Raw genomic sequence first — 19,454 nt, 5'->3', positions numbered from 1 at the left:
GAAATCTTGAGCGTCTGGGATGATTTATACCGTAGCAACACAGAGCTAGCCAGTCACATCGGGTGCTGACGTGGAGATAAGTGTTTTTTTTTGGTGAGCCTTTGATTCCTCTTAGAGAGGATCCTCTTCAGTGGTGGAGGACAAACCAGCAGCGATTTCCGTTGCTGGCAAAAATCTACCTCTGTGCCCAGTGAAAGACTTTTCAGTACTGCTGGGGATATTCGTTCCCACACTCGCAACCGGCTGTCACCTGTTAATGCAGAGCTTCTTGTTTTTTTTAAATGAAACTCTCATTTCATGTGAAAGATTAGAGGGTTTTACGTTAATTTAATTATGATGCAGGAGATGTGTGTGATCTTCCGTAATATTTTTCGTAATATTTGGCTACTGTTCTAATCATAGCCTATCCTACTGTTATAAGTGAAAACTAAACAGCCTACTATCCATGTTTATTGAGTTAATGTTCATTTACATTAATTTCAGTTAAGTCACCAAACATATTCTGATTTTTAAAAAGAAAAGAAAAACACTTTTCTTTGCACTGCTGAACTTTTATTGAAAGGTTTTGGTTGTTTACTTGGGTAAGCATAAGCTTGGTAATTGTCAAAAAAGTTTTTCTCACTTGTCATCCTGGCATAATGTTGCCTATTCTTTTTTTTTACAGTAAAAATAAAATAAAATTAAAAATACATTGCTGTGGACGTTGTTTACTTCATCAATGTGTTTTACTGTGTTAATGGAATAAGGATGCGAGTAGGATTCGGTATTCGGTTTCGGATTCGGCCGAATCTTAAACAGTGGATTCGGTATTCGGCCGAACCCCAAAAATCATTCGGTGCATCCCTAGTTTAAACTAAACTCATTTAAGCTTTGTCAGTTTAAACATTTAAGAGCCAGAGGACACGAGCTTGCGTGCAGTGTGAAAATGTCTGCGTGCGCTCATCCGAAGTGCGCAAACCGGCGCCTCGGCACGCGCACACATATAAGCTCTCTCTGAAGTATTGTGTTTAAATGGACAAATTCACACTAAAATCATGTCAAAATGCCTGTTTTGGTAAGTATGCTACAGCAGACATAGTCAGCTGAACGTAGACCACTGTATCAGTGCATTCTCTTAAAATGACAGTCTTTATATTAATCTAACTTCTCACTGCTCCTGATTAAAAAGCTTTTGTAACTTTAATAAAGAACAGTCTTTAATTTATACAGTCAAATATGCGATACTGTTTTACATTTGATTACATTATTCAATTTCTATAGCTAAAAATCAATGTAGGTCTGTAATTTGTGTGAAAATATTTTTGAAGAATTGAAGGATGACTGTTGTCATGATATTTTGTATTCTAGTTGCAATAACCTGAGTATTTCCATTTTGAAGTGTTTGAAATATGTTTTAAAAGGGAAAGTGAAACAGTACATTATTGGCTTAGGCCTGATTATTGTGTAATCGATTGTAATCGATTATTGTGTACGAGTAATAAGCCTGTGGAAATACTTAATGTTACGGTTACTGTTGAAAATGTTGAATTATAGTTGGCAGTTTTTATAGTTATATACTATTTGTATAGTTAAATAATTTGCTAGTGACTAACAGGCAACAAGAATGTCAGAGTAGAACTTACATTGTGGCCTTTTTTTATATAATTTTTTGCAAGTGGTAGATCTTGGTTTACATTTGGACTTTGGATGTGATCTTAGGCTTGAAATGGTGGTGACCACTGTTTTAGCACATCTGATCTCTTCTGGAAGCTGATTCCAACTGCAAGCGGCATAGTAACTAAAGGCGGACTCTCCTTGTTTTGTGTGAACCCTTGGTATTTCTAACTGATTAGAAATAGTGGTCTGTTAGGTTTATATTGTCACGGTTGGTAAACCGTGATCTCTGGGTTTTGCACTTTGTGGGTGAAGTCTGTGTGTTGCACGTCAGCACTGATTAGTTTGTGGGCGTCTCCGTTAATTGTCATCAGCAACAGCTGTCACTCATTACTCATCCCTATATATTGGCTTGTCTAGCGTCTTGTGTTCGTGAGAGCGCTGTTTCATGTTTGTAACCTATGCCTTGCTTTCTTGTGTGTTTCTGCGTTGGATGTCCGTGTCTCCCCGGAACCCCGTCCACTCTACGCAACCCACCACCAAGCAACACCACTTACCTTCAGCTCCCTTCCCCGCAGTTCCTGTGTCACCCTCTCCTGCTGCCAACTCACCTCCGCCTTCCGGATTCGTCATTCCTCACCACCATCTTGGACTGTGCATTCCTCCCAGTGTTATTTGTGTCTCAGTTTTGTATTGTCTTATTGTCTTCATTAAATCTCATTAATCTCGCACTTGCTTCCTGCCACTCCTTCACCCAGTCATTACAGAACGCTCTCACCAAACATGGAAGCAGCGAGCACCACTTCACTGTCTGAATTCATTCATCAAAGCGTCAACCGCATGGATCAGCAGCAGGAGAGCATCGTGAACACCGGACGCGCAATTCAAGCGCTGGTGACACAGGTGTCCGAGCTCACCCAGCGGATTCATCAACTCACCTCTCCCACTGCGCCCACCGCACCACCTGCGCCGCCCGTCCCCCGGGAGACCTCCCAGGACCACTTCCGGCCAGAGCCGCGGAGAGTTACTCCGGTGTTACTCCGGCCGCTCACCAGCTCTCGGACCTCAAACAAGGAGAATCATCGGTGGCGGACTATTCCATTCAGTTCCGCACCCTGGCGGCCGCGTGCCAGTGGAACGAGGCCGCGTAGTGGGATCGATTCCTGCATGGGCTGGCCGACCGTGTTCAGAAGGAGATCTACCTCCTCAAGCTGCCCCCAATGTTCAACGGCCTAATCGACCTGGCACTCCGGGTGGATGCTCGGATTAACCGAGCTCGAGAGAACTTGGTCGGTCCCGTCGACGATCACGAACCCATGCAGGTAGGTAGAGCTCGGCTTTCCCGGAGGGAGAGAGAGCGGCGGAGGTCCCAAGGACTATGCTTATATTGCAGTGGCTCGGAGCATTCCATCCATTCCTGCTCGGTAAAAAGTGCCAGCCCAGTAGTAAGTTTGAGGCTACTATCGGGTGGGATCTCCGCCGGGAAGTCCTCAACCACATCATCGACTCTCCTTTCGGTGAAACGGCGGTGGGAGAAACACACTCACGAGTTGCCGCCAGTGGTAAGTCGTCTAACCGGCCTCCTGATGGGCTTCTTCAACCGCTGTCTGTCCCTTCGAGACCCTGGTCACATATCACACTAGATTTTGTTACCGCCCTCCTGCCCTCTAATGGCATGACGGTCGTTTTGACCGTAGTGGACCGGTTCTCGAAGGCGGCACATTTCATTCCCTTGCCCAAATTAACTACAGCCAAGGAGACAGCGGTCACTGTCCTAGATCACGTCTTTCGGTTACATGGCCTCCCAGTAGACGTGGTTTCTGAGAGGGGATCCCAATTCATATCCAAATTTTGGAAGGAATTTTGTAAATTGCTAGGAGCGACGGTTAGTCTGTCTTTGGGCTATCATCCCCAGAGTAACAGGCTGTCTGAGCAAGCCAACCAAGATTTAGAGAGAACGTTGCGATGTTTGGTCTCAAAGAATCCTTCTTCCTGGAGCCAACAACTCTCTACGGTGGAGTACGCTCACAATTCATTTCCAGTGTCAGCCACGAGCCTCTCTCCATTTCAGTGCAGCGTAGGTTACCAGCCACCAGCTTTTCCTAGTCTGGAATCTGAAGTCGCGGTCCCCTCCGCTCACGCATTTGTCCAGAGGTGCCACCGCACCTGGACCAGAGCCCGCGAGACTCTGCTCCGGATGAGGGAGCGCACTAAGGCCAAGGCCGATCGCCACCGGTCAAAGCCTCCCATTTACGTCGTGGGTCAAAAAGTGTGGCTTTCTACTAACAATATTCCTCTCCGTTCCGTTTCTAACAAATTAGCTCCCAAATTCATTGGCCCGTTTACTGTCAACAAGATCATTAGTTCGGTGACAGTCCGCCTCAAACTACCTCCAGTGTACAGGAGAATACATCCCGCCTTCCATGTGTCCAAAATTAAACCCGTGTTTTATTCACATATTAATCCGCCTATCCCGGTTCCCCCGCCGCCGCGTCTCGTAGATGGGGAACCGACCTATTCGGTTAATCTTATTCTGGACTCGAGATGGAGGGGATGAGGATTCCAGTACTTGGTGGACTGGGAAGGTTACGGTCCGGAGGAGAGGAGTTGGGTACCTGCTAGGGACATACTGGAACACTCCCTTATTGATGATTACAATCAGCAGGTAGGCCCTTCTGGGAACTCCAGGAGGCGTTCTTAGAGGGGGGGGGGGGGGGTACTGTCACGGTTGGTAAACCGTGATCTCTGGGTTTTGCACTTTGTGGGTGAGGTCTGTGTGTTACGCGTCAGCACTGATTAGTTTGTGGGCGTCTCCGTTAATTGTCATCAGCAACAGCTGTCACTCATTACTCATCCCTATATATTGGCTTGTCTTTGACTTGTGTTCGTGAGAGTGTTGTTTCATGTTTGTAACCTATGCCTTGCTTACTTGTGTGTTTCTGCTTTGGATGTCCGTGTCTCCCCGGAACCCCGTCCACTCTACGCAACCCACCACCAAGCAACATTACTTACCTTCGGCTCGCTTCCCCGCAGTTCCTGTGTCACCCTCTCCTGCTGCCAACTCACCTCCGCCTTCCGGATTCATCATTCCTCACCACCATCTTGGACTGTGCATTCCTCCCAGCGTTATTTGTGTCTCAGTTTTGTATTGTCTCATTGTCTTCATTAAATCTCATTAATCTCGCACTTGCTTCCTGCCACTCCTTCACTCAGTCGTTACATATATTCAGTGATAATATCTGCAATATATTTCAGTCCTAGGTCATTGAGTGATTTATAAACAAGTAAAAGTACTTTACAATCAATGCTAAATGTAAGTGTAAGCCAGTGTAAGGACCTGAGGACTGGTGTGATATTCTCAGATTTTCTGGTTCTAGTCAGAATTCTGGCAGCAGCATTCTGGATGAGCTACAGCTGTCTAATGGTCTTCTTGTGAAGGCCGGTGAGGAGACTATTAAAATAGTCCACCCTGCTGGTGATAAAGGCAGGAACAAGTTTCTCCAAGTTTTTACTGGAAACAAAACATCTAATACTTGCAATGTTTTTAGATGATAGTATGCTGATTTAGTTACTGCTTTGACATGACTACTGAAACTAAGGTCTGTCTCCAGAATCACACCAAGATTCCTGACTTGAGTTTTAGCTGTTAGACCCCAAGAGTCAAGGTATGCAGTCAACCTTGAAAACTTCATCTTTGTTTCCAAATGCAATGAATAATTTTTTTCCCCTTGTTTAACTATAGAAAGTTATGGCACATCCAACTATTAATTTCATCAATACATTGGCAGAGGGAGTCAATGGGGCTGCAGTCATTTGGAGATAAGGCTAGGTAAATCTGGGTATCATCAGCATAGCTATGATAGGCAATTTGGTTCTTTCTCATTATTTGACTTAGTGGGAGCATATACATGCTAAACAAGAGCGGTGCAAGAATTGAGCCTTGTGGGACTCCGCATTAGGGCTGGGATAAACTATTATTTTTAAAACGATTAATCTAGCGAATATTTTTTTCGATGCATCGATTAATCAAACGATTAATTTTTCCAGACCGATTCGATTTCGATTATCTCCCCATTAATTGACTACTAACAATTTATACATGTTGATTTACATATCTGAATGAAAAAAACATGAATTCCTTAACATTGCAATATATGTTTATTGCTTTTAAAATTACAAAATAAAAGACTGACTAAGAATGCATTACTTTGCACTTGTATAGAGATAGCATTCAATAAAACCTTGAAGCCTTGAAAACACATAGCTTACTGAAACAAGCTTACTGAACACATAGGGCCTAGCTTACTGAAAAAAAGTTCTTCTTTCAGATGAAAATAACAACAACTTGATGTCTAGCATTCAATAAAAAAGGTCACCCAAAATACTTGTTTAGAGCAATTGAAAGAATACAGTAACCAATGTAAACTTGAAGACTTTAAGCTAATACAGAGTGCTTTTCCAAAAAAAAACAAACAAAAAAAAATTAACAGTGGGAGCCAGCAGCCTGTAATGGAGTAAAAATAATCTCCGAATGCTCCACGTGAAACTTTGGCGTTCCGCCCTTTTTCTATCGTGTCTAATGATTTTGGTTAATATGCACGAGGGAGAGAGAGAAAGAGAGCAAGACAGCGCTCGTGTAGTTTGAAGATTGTGAGTGCGCGAGCGCGCGTGAAACTTCGGTGTTTCTTTTTCTATCGTGTTTAATGATTTTGATTAATATGCACGAGGGAGAGAGAGAGCAAGAAGCGCTCATGTTGTTTGAAGACTGTGAGTGTGCCCGCACAGCCGGGGCTCTCTCTCGTAAGCACCCTGTCAGGCACAGCAGTCATTTACATCACTCACCGATCAAAAAGGCTTTGACAGCCGCCAAAAAAAAAGATCAATGCAGAAAAACCCCTGGATTGGTTATATAACGTTGGACAGAATGTTGATCCGGCCATCGCGTATATTCAGCGCACATAAGGTAAACGTTTTGCAAACGTTTTTTAGAGAAATAAAAACAGGTTGACGAATCGATGCGCATATTTACCTACTCCGCATGTAATGGACATCCACTTAGACCTATGCTCTCCTATACTCACATAATAACCTCTCCCTTCTAAGTATGACCTGAACCATTTGAGTACTATCCCAGAAAGCCAGACCCAGTTTTATAGTCTCTCTAGTGGTATGTTATGATCGACAGTGTCAAACGCAGCACTGACGCACACTAGCAATACCAGCACCGATATTTTGCCAGAGTCACAATTTAAGCGAATATCATTTATCATCTTAATGAGTACTGTCTCTGTGCTGTGATGCGGTCGTAAACCAGATTGAAAATTGTCCAGGTATCCATTTGAGTTTAAGTATTTGTTCAGCTGATTAAAAACTACATTTTCTATAATTTTGCCTATAAAAGGAAGATTAGATATTGGTATATAATTACTCAAAATGGTGTTATCAAGATTGCTCTTTTTCAGGAGGGGCTTAACAACTGCAGTTTTCAGAGAGTTTGGAAATGTCCCAGAAAGAAGTGAGGCGTTCACCACTTCTAAGACATCTGCTTCTAAACAGTTAAGCACACTTTTGAAAAAAAGATCTGGGAAGTGTATCAAGATAGCAGGTTGATGATTTTAGGTGCTGCACTATTTCTTCCAAAATTTTGCTAACAATTGCTTCAAAAATAGACAGTCTCTTTTTGATATTGCAGCCGAATCTGTCTGACTTCTGCATTACTTGAGGATGCGCTAATCGCCTTCCTGATATTGATGATCTTCTCAAAAAAGAAGGAAGCAAGCTCATTGTATTTGCTGTCTTAGAGCATATTGGCTATAGAGCATATTGGCTGACTTGGGGGGGGTTTGTCAGTCTCTCAACAGTTGCAAAAGAGTACGGGTGTTATTTAAGTTACTGTTTATAAGGTTTGAGAAGAAATTCTGTCTAGCTGTGGCTAGTTTCACATTAAAAGCATGAAGGCTGTCTTTATAGATGCTATAGTGAATTTCAAGTTTTATCTTCCGCTACATCCGCTCGGCTTTTTCTGCATTGTCTTTTCATAGTCTGAACTGCTGTTGATCTTCTCCAAACTGATTTTTGTCTGCTAATTTTTTTAGCGACTATTATTGGAGCAATAGCATCAATAACATTCTTAACTTTTGAGTTAAAGGAATCAAGGAGAATATCAACAGAGTCTGCAGAAATGCTTGGTGTTAAAGATATAGCCTCCATAAACAGCACACTAGTGTTCTCGTTAATGCATCTCCTTCTGACAGAGACAGATACAGATTCAGTGGTAGCAGAGATCCATATATCAAAGAAAATACAGAAGTGATCAAATAGTGCTATGTCCTTAATAACAATGGATGAAATGTTTAGACCCCTACTGATGATTAGATCTAGAATGTGTCCACCTTTGTGTGTGGGTCCATGCACATGCTGAATCAGGTCAAAAGTGTTTAAAACTGTTATCATTTCTTTTGTAGTTTGGTTTTCTGCATTATTTATGTGAATAATTAAAATCCCCTGCAACAGCAAAACAGTCAAACTCTGAGGAAATCGTTGATAGCATTTCTGTGACCTCTTCAACATAGGCTGGAGAGTATTTTGGAGGCCTGTAAATAATAATAAACAGAATGTGGAGCACCTTTCAGCACAATCCCTAGATATATTCAAAAGACCAGTACTGACCAAATGACACTTGCTTGCATTGACAGACATCTTTAAATAGAGCAGCTACACCTCCACCTCTCCTAACAGTCCTGCAGACACACATGAAAGTAAAATTAGGAGGGGCTGCTTCATTGAGGACTGTTGCACTGCAGCTGTCTTCTAGAAATGTTTCGTTTAGAAACATAAAATCCAGATTTTTTGTGGTTATAAAGTATTTGATTAGAAATGATTTATTTTTTAGTGAGCGAATGTTTAAAAATGCTAACTTGATGGCAGTGCTTTGTGTCTTTACAGGCAATCTTAGTTTGATACATAATAGGCCGCAGATTAGATGATCAGGGCTCTGAACCGGTTCAAGGAATGAAAACGATAACCGGAAAATTTCAAATCGAACATTTCAAATGGCCATTAACCGGTTAATAACGTTATTTTATCATTCCATTTAATATTTGAAATTTGCTGTCAATGAATCATGAATTCCTGCAGTACGGCATATGCAAATGTGACGCTGAAGCCAGCGAGTGAAATGTCCGCTCAGCCAACCGGCTCAGCTGTTAACTCATCATAGGCAAGTCTCAATGGCAATGAACCACCCTTAGAGTTTATCTGAGGATATGTGAGATGAATTCAACAGATCACACACCTGCAGCCTTCTGTGAATGGAGAAAACTGAAAAACGAACCCCTATAGGCTTACATAAAGAGGAATATAGGCATATACACTAAATATATTTCACTTAAATCATATTGACAGATTAACGAAACGAAAGAAAAAGTGTGCTAAATTACGGTTCATTGTGACACGTTCCAAAGTTTTCGGAAAGGAAAACCAAACCGCAGAGAGAAGTTTTCTTTATTTTGCAAAAGCTTTAAAGTTTTAATTATTTTGCAAAAGCTGACAGCTTTGAATAATGTCTTGCTTCTATATAACCAATCAGCTTTGGTATGACCATCGCACTGACACAACATCATTTTGCTTTATTAATGTCTGTACATTATCAAAATAAAATAGTTAAAGAAAAATAAAAAGTTAGACTGCTCCGTTGTACAACATGTTGCGTTCAGCATGACCACGCCTCACTGTGCTGATAAAGCCGATTTGAAAGATGATGTTTTATGTAGATAAAAGTACAAACACTATATAATAAATAATATTTTAGCATCCAGATACGTAGGGAACATGGAAACATTTGGATTCGTGCCGGATGAGAGATGCAGGTATCAGCTTCAGCTTAAATTAATTTGTTTTTGGATTGATGTTTTTATAGCCTAAACTTGTTTTGTTTTGGAGAGAAACTAATAGCTGTTTTTATAATGTTTGTAAACAGTTTGCTTTAGACTTCAGGCATTTTAGCCTTCATTATTTCGTAAAGTAATAGGGCTAATAAAATGCAATGCTGCAACTGTAGTTTTTTATTTTTTCACTTTCAAAACGCAATCTTTCATCCTTGTTTTTTTTTTTTTCACAATGCAGCAAATATTTTTAAATATCTTTAAAAAAGTCTGATGTCTTTTTTTTTTTTTAGTAGCCTACATTCGGCCAAAATCTAGAAAAGATGACGTTAGATCTCTATTTTTTCTTTTTCTTTTTGAGTAAATAAAACGCTGTACTTTATTATTATTACATTACTATTCTTGTAGGGAGTGAAATTTAAGGTTAAAAGTAATGTTCTCTAACTTTAAATAAGATATAAAAGTAATATTGCGAGAACAGAGACCCACGATTAGAATCGCGGGAGAGAAAAGTCGCGAGAGAGTGAGATGACGCACACTGTGTAATCAGATGTGGCTAATTCCTAATGTTCACCTCTTCATGTTTAATAAATCAAGTGTTATGATCTGCCGAGCTCCCTGTCGGTGTCCTCCTTCCAACAAAGCCAACGAGCTAGCGCACGGTAAGAACTGTAAAGCCTGCATATAGAAACGATGCGCGTTACATTATTATTAGGCAAATTATAGACACATAATATTGTTTTTTAAAAATAACGTTAGTAAGCCGTATTTTTTTCCACCCGAACCGGTTTCGGAACGGTAATAATTCAGAGGAACGCAGGAACAGAAACTTTAAAATATCGATTCTGCTCGGAGTGAACCGATTGAATTTTCTTTTCGTTTTCAAGCCCTGTAGATGAGTTTGCCCTTCGTCTTAAGAAGGCCTTAGACTTTCTATCACATAATAAAACAAAAATAGAGAAAGCTACAGGTACAGTTTAGCATCATTGGTGCATGAGGAGGGGTAACCAATAGGACGTGACAGATAAGAGCAATGTGAATGTGCAGATGTGAATCTTCCTTCAATTATTGGCATTTTTTGGCCCTGTGGACTTCAGGTACATTTGCCTAAAATACAATTTCCACAATTGCATGTAATAGAAATGATGGCCAAGGAACTGCTTCTGTCTTGCCAAAGCTAATATACCACTGTGTATTACTGTAAAACGCATCTCTTTCGCCAAGCATTCGAATAATGCATCTCTTAAATTGTGAGTGTAGTTGCATCTGATCAAATGCGCATTCTTATTCTTTAGCTTGGGTTAAACTAATTCATTTTACTTTGTTGGAACAGCAGCTATGCTAATGTTGTCTCTATTTGTTTCTATGTTTTGCCATGGGATTTACAGCTCCAGTCTGGATCCAGAACACCTAAGAAGAGATGATGCTGACCCCTCAGAGGACCCCAGATGATGCTAACCCTGAATCAACAAACAGAACTAACAAATATTGCTACAAGTGTGACTGCATCATACAACCCGAATTCCGGAAAAGTTGGGACGTTTTTTAAATTTTAATAAAATGAAAACTAAAAGACTTTCAAATCACATGAGCCAATATTTTATTCACAATAGAACATAAATAACATAGCAAATGTTTAAACTGAGAAGGTTTACAATTTTATGCACAAAATGAGCTCATTTCAATTTTGATTTCTGCTACAGGTCTCAAAATAGTTGGGACGGGGCATGTTTACCATGGTGTAGCATCTCCTTTTCTTTTCAAAACAGTTTGAAGATGTCTGGGCATTGAGGCTATGAGTTGCTGGAGTTTTGCTGTTGGAATTTGGTCCCATTCTTGCCTTATATAGATTTCCAGCTGCTGAAGAGTTCGTGGTCGTCTTTGACGTATTTTTTGTTTAATGATGCGCCAAATGTTCTCTATAGGTGAAAGATCTGGACTGCAGGCAGGCCAGGTTAGCACCCGGACTCTTCTACGACGAAGCCATGCTGTTGTTATAGCTGCAGTATGTGGTTTTGCATTGTCCTGCTGAAATAAACAAGGCCTTCCCTGAAATAGACGTTGTTTGGAGGGAAGCATATGTTGCTCTAAAACCTTTATATACCTTTCAGCATTCACAGAGCCTTCCAAAACATGCAAGCTGCCCATACCGTATGCATTTATGCACCCCCATACCATCAGAGATGCTGGCTTTTGAACTGAACTCTGATAACATGCTGGAAGGTCTCCCTCCTCTTTAGCCCGGAGGACACGGCGTCCGTGATTTCCAACAAGAATGTCAAATTTGGACTCGTCTGACCATAAAACACTATTCCACTTTGAAATAGTCCATTTTAAATGAGCCTTGGCCCACAGGACACGACGGCGCTTCTGGACCATGTTCACATATGGCTTCCTTTTTGCATGATAGAGCTTTAGTTGGCATCTGCTGATGGCACGGCGGATTGTCTTTACCAACAGTGGTTTCTGAAAGTATTCCTGGGCCCATTTAGTAATGTCATTGACACAATCATGCCGATGAGTGATGCAGTGTCGTCTGAGAGCCCGAAGACCACGGGCATCCAATAAAGGTCTCCGGCCTTGTCCTTTACGCACAGAGATTTCTCCAGTTTCTCTGAATCTTTTGATGATGTTATGCACTGTAGATGATGAGATTTGCAAAGCCTTTGCAATTTGACGTTGAGGAACATTGTTTTTAAAGTTTTCCACAATTTTTTTACGCAGTCTTTCACAGATTGGAGAGCCTCTGCCCATCTTTACTTCTGAGAGACCCTGCTTCTCTAAGACAAAGCTTTTATAGCTAATCATGTTACAGACCTGATATCAATTAACTTAATTAATCACTAGATGTTCTCCCAGCTGAATCTTTTCAAAACTGCTTGCTTTTTTAGCCATTTGTTGCCCCCGTGCCAACTTTTTTGAGACCTGTAGCAGGCATTAAATTTCAAATGAGCTAATTAAGTGGATAAAAGTGTAAAATTTCTCAGTTTAAACATTTGCTACGTTATCTATGTTCTATTGTGAATAAAATATTGGCTCATGTGATTTGAAATTCCTTTAGTTTTCATTTTATTAAAATTTAAAAAACGTCCCAACTTTTCCGGAATTCGGGTTGTATAATAATTGCTGTTAATAATGTTCATCATCTGGCTGACTACCTCTTGTATTTATTTTTCAGAAAAATCCTGTCATACGTGCACAAACTGACAGTCACCACTTATAAGCTACTACTAAATATTGTAGAAACTTAATTTTCTGTAAAGTTGCATTGTAACGATTTGTATTGTAAAAAGCGCTATACAAATAAACTTGAATTGAATTGAATTACTGTCAAGTAAGGCAATAAACAGATAAGTCTGAACCAATCACAAGGACTTCACTGAAAGTTTTGTAAAATACATACAGTAGGTGAGTAATAGAATAAAAGAGTACATAACAGAGTACAGTACAGTAAAAAAAGTGATACTCTTAACTAGGGCTGTGTGATTAATCGAAATCAAAATAAAATCGTGATTTGAGTGTGCGCGATTTTTAAATCGCTTTATAGCATGATTTTCTGCAGCCCCAACCTCCCGCAGTATGTTATCTGAACCAATCAGGACTGGACATATGCCTAACTCCAGGTTCACACACTCTGTCTGTGATGCGTTGCCTTTTTTTTTCGAGCCCATGTTAACGGAACAGAACGTTCACACTGCACACGGTAAAAGATGAGAACAGAAAAGGTTATAAATAGAAAGGTGCGAAAAGATTTAATATCTTGCGCATGAGCACAGAGAGAGTTGTGAGTGCACAGGACACAGGTTGAGCGAGAGGAGACACGTTGTAAGGCAGCAGTAGTATCTGAGCCTTATACAGTCTATGATCTGAGCACGCGCATCTGGTTTTGTTAACAGAGCAAAGGAAATCTGCATGTGAGCGGATAGATTCGCGCTCGTGCATTATTTAAATGTGCTTTTGCGTTACAATAATGCGCTCTCGTTGCTGCTTCAGAACCGCGTACACGTGACTTACTGTATACAAACTGCAGATGGAGTACGTGTGAACCTTGGGCAATAAATATATTGGGCAAAACATATAACACCTGAGGCACCGCTACAGTGAGCTTTATGACCAATGCATGGCAACAAAAAAAAAACATCCCTGAACACAGGTTTTATTTTATTTTTTTATTATAATTTTTTGCCATATGCCTAGATTTTGTTTGACATCTTTACTTAGTGATTATTTTGATGTTACAACTTTTTGATAAAGCTCTCATTGGTTTTCTTTTGGAAATATGTTTCAAATTTATACTGAATGCATTTATGACTGTAAAGCATGTCTGTGTGTGTCAAAATCGTGATTAAAATCGAAATCGCTAAATTGATAAAAAATCGTAATATTTTTTTTTTGTCCATATCACACAGCCCTACTCTTAACCATATTTCTTAATAACTTGGCCTAGAGGAAGCATTTAAATTCTAAAAAGCACAAGACAGATCCCTTTGGAACACTATGGCAGATCTGTTTTCCAGGACAAAAAACTGGGAACAATCAGTAAGGTAGGTTTCAAACCATTCATGCACAGTCCCAGAGATATCAAGCCAACTCTCCAGTCTATCAAGTAGAACAGAGTGACACACCCTGTCAAATTAACAAATTGCATTCAAGTCAATGGAAATGAGCACTGTCAGTGGAATCTTTTGATGAGAGATACAGGAATTCATTTTGGTGCATCGCTCACAGTGCATGGGTATTTCCTTGTGGCTAGTCGTTGAGTGTACATTGGTTATATATCCATTATTGAGATGCATTGTGGGATTGAATGAGTGCACTCAATAATGTCTACAGTATATAACCATAAAATATTAAGCAGAGTTGGTGTATAAGGCAGGATTTCATAAACGGATGAAGTGATATGAAAAGAGAAGATATGGCGAAGGAGAAAGAGTGCTGGGCTTTAGACATTTGAGATAAAATGTGTATTAATTTAACATCCATTCTTGGGCACATTAACATTGTTTCCACAAGACCTGCAGAGTATCCTGACAAGACCACTGGGAGCATATGGACTTAAAACATTATAGCTTTGTAGACCAATATTTTAGTTTTGGCCTACAGGTCAAGATTTTCAAAGACCCCTTTTCACGGTGTGTTATATTTCAATGTTGACTTTTAAGGAGAGAATGCTGTTGAGATAAAAGAGGTAAAACTATATATTCGCAAGTCTAACATTGTCAGCATGGATTGCTGAATTTATCGCATTTTGGTGGGTGATTGCCTGTAGAAGAAGTTTCTCCTCTGAGAGTAAAACTAACGAACAGAATCTACACATGATTCTTCTACAAATGCAATGAAAGCCTTAACTCTGGTGGTAACTAATTCTCAGTTTCACCACCACCACAAAGTACTGTGGCAGACATTTCATCATTCAATCTCAATACATGGATGTATGTAGGACACCCTATTTGTATCAGCCTCCAATCTATGACCAAAAATACAAAGGTACTACCAGTGCTAAAACCGTGCACTCATAGGTCATCATTCAGTCATTCATTCACATCACTTCAGGTTCATACTGATTGGGACATGAACAAAAATGGAGATATCTGAGTAAATTAAATGCATTTAATTTATTATTTATGTTTTTATTTAATATATATTCTATTATAATTTTACGATATTGGGAAAAAAACGGATTACAAACACATAAATCACTCACATAGTACCACAGGTCTGACTGTAGCACTGACCCTGTTGCAGCCCTGCAGTTCTGAAATGTATGGATGCTCTGAGCACTATAAATACAGAATATTATCAGGCCTACACAAGGGATGTACAGAACCTCAATCTTATTGGTGCTCTTTGTTTAAAGCTTTGTTCAAAGGTGCACTTTAGAGGCATAAAGGAGAGCGAGAGAATGTAGATGCTCTCAGATGGAAAGATATTGACATATATATAGCACAAAAAGAAGACAAATAAGGACGGTGTGTTCCTACAAAATTCACCCATTGTGACTTCTTAAACTAACAGACATGTATGAGACATATGATTGAAGGTAATACCACTGGATATGCGGTATAGCCAGAGGAAAAAAAAAGCTATGCAAGCAGTCTTGATAACATTAAGCCATTTTTCCCAACAGTTTTAGAGCAATAACCTATCATATTCTTACATTTGTGTTTGTTCTAACACACATCATTCTACTGGATCCCAATAAATGTACATTTCACTACCTTGTAACGTTATAATATAATCTATAATCATAGGTTACCACTCAACAGTCACTTTGGCTGCTTTATAAATGTAACAAGAATGTTTGGCAAATCTTAGGGAGTCAATATTTCATACTGTCAACATACTGTCATTTCTTCTGAGATTAAAGAGCTACATGCCAATAGATATCCTACCTGACGAGGTTGTACAGGCAGTGATCTGTGCCATTCTGAAGTTTCAATGTCTAATGCCAGTTCTTCCATACTGATCTCAGCCTGCCCAGGTTCTGCCATTACAATGGAAATTATATTTGCAATATGGCTTTTCCACTCTCTGAGGCAGCAAGTAAAGCAAACACTCCACTCGGAATCTGGTCACTGCTCACTGATCTACTTTTGTCTTACTGCAAAAAATTTATCCATCATGCAGTTAAAGTTGTTTCAGCCCATGTGCTGAGGTTTAATAAAAGTCTTTGGAAGAGTCCAAGAGATGAGGGAGGGTATGTCACATGTGATGTCCAAGGAGAGGAAAGAGAAGCAAAGAAAGGAGGAGGAGGGAGGTCAGTCCATTAAATAAACAATTTCCCTCACCAGGGAGAGATGGCAAACAAGATAATTGACCAATTAGGCGCTGCGTAGATGCCAGTTCTGTAATTATGCACCAGTTCAGTAATTCTGTTACATTCAGTTCTTTATCTTAAAATATCACTTGCAAGTCTTGTTGATGTTTAGACAACATCTATATCTCTCTGTTAATCACTTACTGTTGTTATGTTCCTTTCATTTTATTTCTCACACATATCACATTACTAATACTAATACATACCGTATTACATACTGTTTTAATCTGCAGGCTTGAATATGAAAGAATAATGTGTGAGTGAGAGAGACTTGACTTTTGAATGTTTTATTTACATGCTAGAAAACGTTAAGTAAAAAAGACGCAACTAAAAAATTAGATTACAAATTTTTTTTTTTTACAATATTATACATTAACAAAATGTTTAGGTTCACAATTCATTACATCAAAACATTAGCATGTAGCTTTTAAATAGTTAAATTATGTATACATTAAAAAGAACAAATGAAATTAATAAAATATATATCATTACAGGTGTAACGAGGAGACAAAGACGTCCGAATCCATATGCAGGTCTTTAATTATAGGAATGGTCAGACAGGCAGTAATCCAGAACAGCGTCAGGTATGTCAGAGCTAATTCAGAATCGGTAACAATAACAAGCAGAGATCGGGGCAGTCAGCAGAGAATAACAGTCGGTATGACAATCCAAAGGTCAGACACGGAAGGAACAAACACAGGGAAAACAATTGGAAATGTAAGACAGGCTAAACAAGACTTTGAGTGTGCTGCTTATATGGGTGTGTGTGTATTAGCTGCAGTTGTGTAATCAGATGCAGGTGTGTGTGTACGCAATCAGTCCCAGGTATGAGGCAAGATGGGAATTGGAGTTCTGAAAGAGTCCTGAGTGGAGTGACCTCTACTGAAGTTCATGGGCACTCCAGCTGACTATCGTGACATAGCAGCCCCCCCCCCCCGACAAGGAGTGGCTTCCAGACATTTTAAACAATCTAGGAGGGCGGTGGAGCGGAGGCGGAACAGGGGGATGGTAGGAGGTCCAGGTCCATGTGGAAGTGGAGAGGCCAGGGAGTAAGGCTGGGTAAAAAAATCTACTTTTCGATTAATCGTTTTTTAAAATGTGGTCGATTCAAAATCGATTCTCAAAGGCCATGAATCGATTTTTTTCCATATTTATTTCCGCAGACATTGAACGTAAGATTAGCGTTAATCTAATTACAAATCTTCTCCACTAGATGTCACCCTCTAATGTGCCTTGTGTGATGTTACCAATGAACCTGTCATTCATTCATTCAGTTTAAAGCAGTGGTTCTCAACCCACGGCCCGTCAAGAATTCAAATGCAGCCCACCATATGCTGAACACACACACTCACACAAAACTTTTGCAACTCACTTGAAGAAGTTCAAGCAAATGGAAACACCATATACTACGCAGCAATTATCCTTAATTGAAGAAATGTAGCAAAACATCTCTGGAGAGAACCTCATATTATTAAATTCGAAAGTACTTTCCATATTTGGATCAACATAGGCTACATTTGTGAATGCACATTTTCTGCAATGTCGCGCGTCAAGCCATGCTCCCGTGCGCGTCTTACAGACTGCATCTTAAAGCCTCTTATACTTTCTGCGTCCGCGAGTCCGCTATGGACCGCTAGGTAGGCGTGACGTAAAAATTGTCATCGGAGAGTCTGTGCCGAGGCTCTGAGCAGACGACAGCGCGGACAGATACGTGTGGTCAGTAGTCTTCAAAAGCACAATTGCACATGTTCAGGCAGTGTGAAGAAGCCCATTGCCAATCGAACCTGTGCAATAAAGAATATAAAGACAGTGATGTGCAATGATTCTGGGCAATTGTTTGTTCACATGTTTGTTGCAGAGCGGACCATTAGCGTGCACTTTCGGAAGTATAAATGGAAGAAGTCCGCGTCAGCGCTGGCCGTATCTGCGTCTGGATTGCTCACGCGGAAAGTAGGCTATAACACAGGCTTTACAATCGCAACTTCATTGTGCTGTTACTACATCGAGCCGAATTTCACAAAATTGTTCAGCTCCCGACAGAATCAGGTGTAGTAGAATTATTTATTTATTTCAATGAATCTAATCGATTAGATATCATAATATTTAGGCTATAATATTATAAATCAGGTTGGTTTGTATTGGTGACGTAATGTGTAAATTATATGCATGCGGCCCGGTGGGAAAAAAGGTTGAGAACCACTGGTTTAAAGGGTTTTAGGTGCTTTGTCGACATTGATGCCACCTTCACATAAAAAGTCAGAGGTATGGAAGCATTTTAGATTTCATAAGCAAGACGATGACGATAGTGTTGTGGACAAGAACAAAGCATTTTTCATCTTTCATCAAACTTGTATTTATTTAACATAATTGCATGCATTTGAAAATTAGAGATGGGTTCTGTTTTAATGTACCCAAGTGTACCTAAAATAAAAGAGTTTAATATACAGGTTTGTGGCTCTTAATTTCTTTTTTATTAATAACCCAATTGTAAACTTATGTTCACTGTTCTTTTTTTATACATATGGTATTTGTATTAAATCTATATTCATTGATTTGAATCGAGAATCGAGTATAGAAAATAGAGCTTAAGATCTTTGACTTCATTTCGATTCGGGCTTCATTTATATCATTTTACACGGGCTCGGGCTTGTGCAGTAAATGAGTGGTCATGTAATGTGTTTCAATTAGCGTGAGAAAGATGTGAAAATGTATGCTGAGTAGTTGAAACGGAGGCTTGCCTCTGACGATTATGTTTTGGTAGCACCAGCAAAGTCTGAGGTTTGGAAAAGTTTTGACCTTGTTTATAATGAGAATCCTCAAATAATGAGCCAAAGGGTTATATTGCTGGACGCACCATCAGTGAACGCAGGAACGTGCTGAAGCCATCTACAGTGGATTCAATCATTTTCCTCCACAAAAACACTTAGGCCTTACCTAATCTTGGTGAGTAAATGTTTTTCAAATAATAACTAAATATTAATTGAGCCTTAAATGCATAATGTAGACAGAGTAGGCTATAAGCTAATGTTGGCATTATTCTTTTATTATGTCACCTGCTATGGCAAAGCAAATCCGGCAGAGCCTTTATCTTAATTAATTTTGTTATTGCCAAATACCCATCTTAATTTAGAATTTATCTTAATAAATTTTTTTAAGAAAGA

At 39.7% G+C, this 19,454-nt stretch overlaps 1 protein-coding gene across 2 annotated transcripts in view; it reads right to left on the bottom strand.

Annotated features, from left to right (window-relative positions):
- The window catches only part of LOC132142483 (vang-like protein 1), a 108,246-nt gene that overhangs the window by 28,981 nt on the left and 59,811 nt on the right, over positions 1 to 19,454 (bottom strand). The window contains exon 1 of one of the 2 annotated variants that reach the window (XM_059552387.1): positions 8,263 to 8,371. The exons of the other annotated variant lie outside the window; for it this stretch is intronic. Within the exon in view, the coding sequence (XP_059408370.1) occupies positions 8,263 to 8,292 (30 nt within the window). The 5' untranslated portion in view covers positions 8,293 to 8,371. Of the gene's footprint in view, positions 1 to 8,262; positions 8,372 to 19,454 lie in introns of those variants that run through there. 2 annotated transcript variants of the gene reach the window in all.

This window comes from Carassius carassius, chromosome 6 (assembly GCF_963082965.1).
Source record: "Carassius carassius chromosome 6, fCarCar2.1, whole genome shotgun sequence".
Lineage (NCBI taxonomy): Eukaryota > Metazoa > Chordata > Actinopteri > Cypriniformes > Cyprinidae > Carassius > Carassius carassius.
This window is presented reverse-complemented; position numbering and strand designations above follow the sequence as displayed.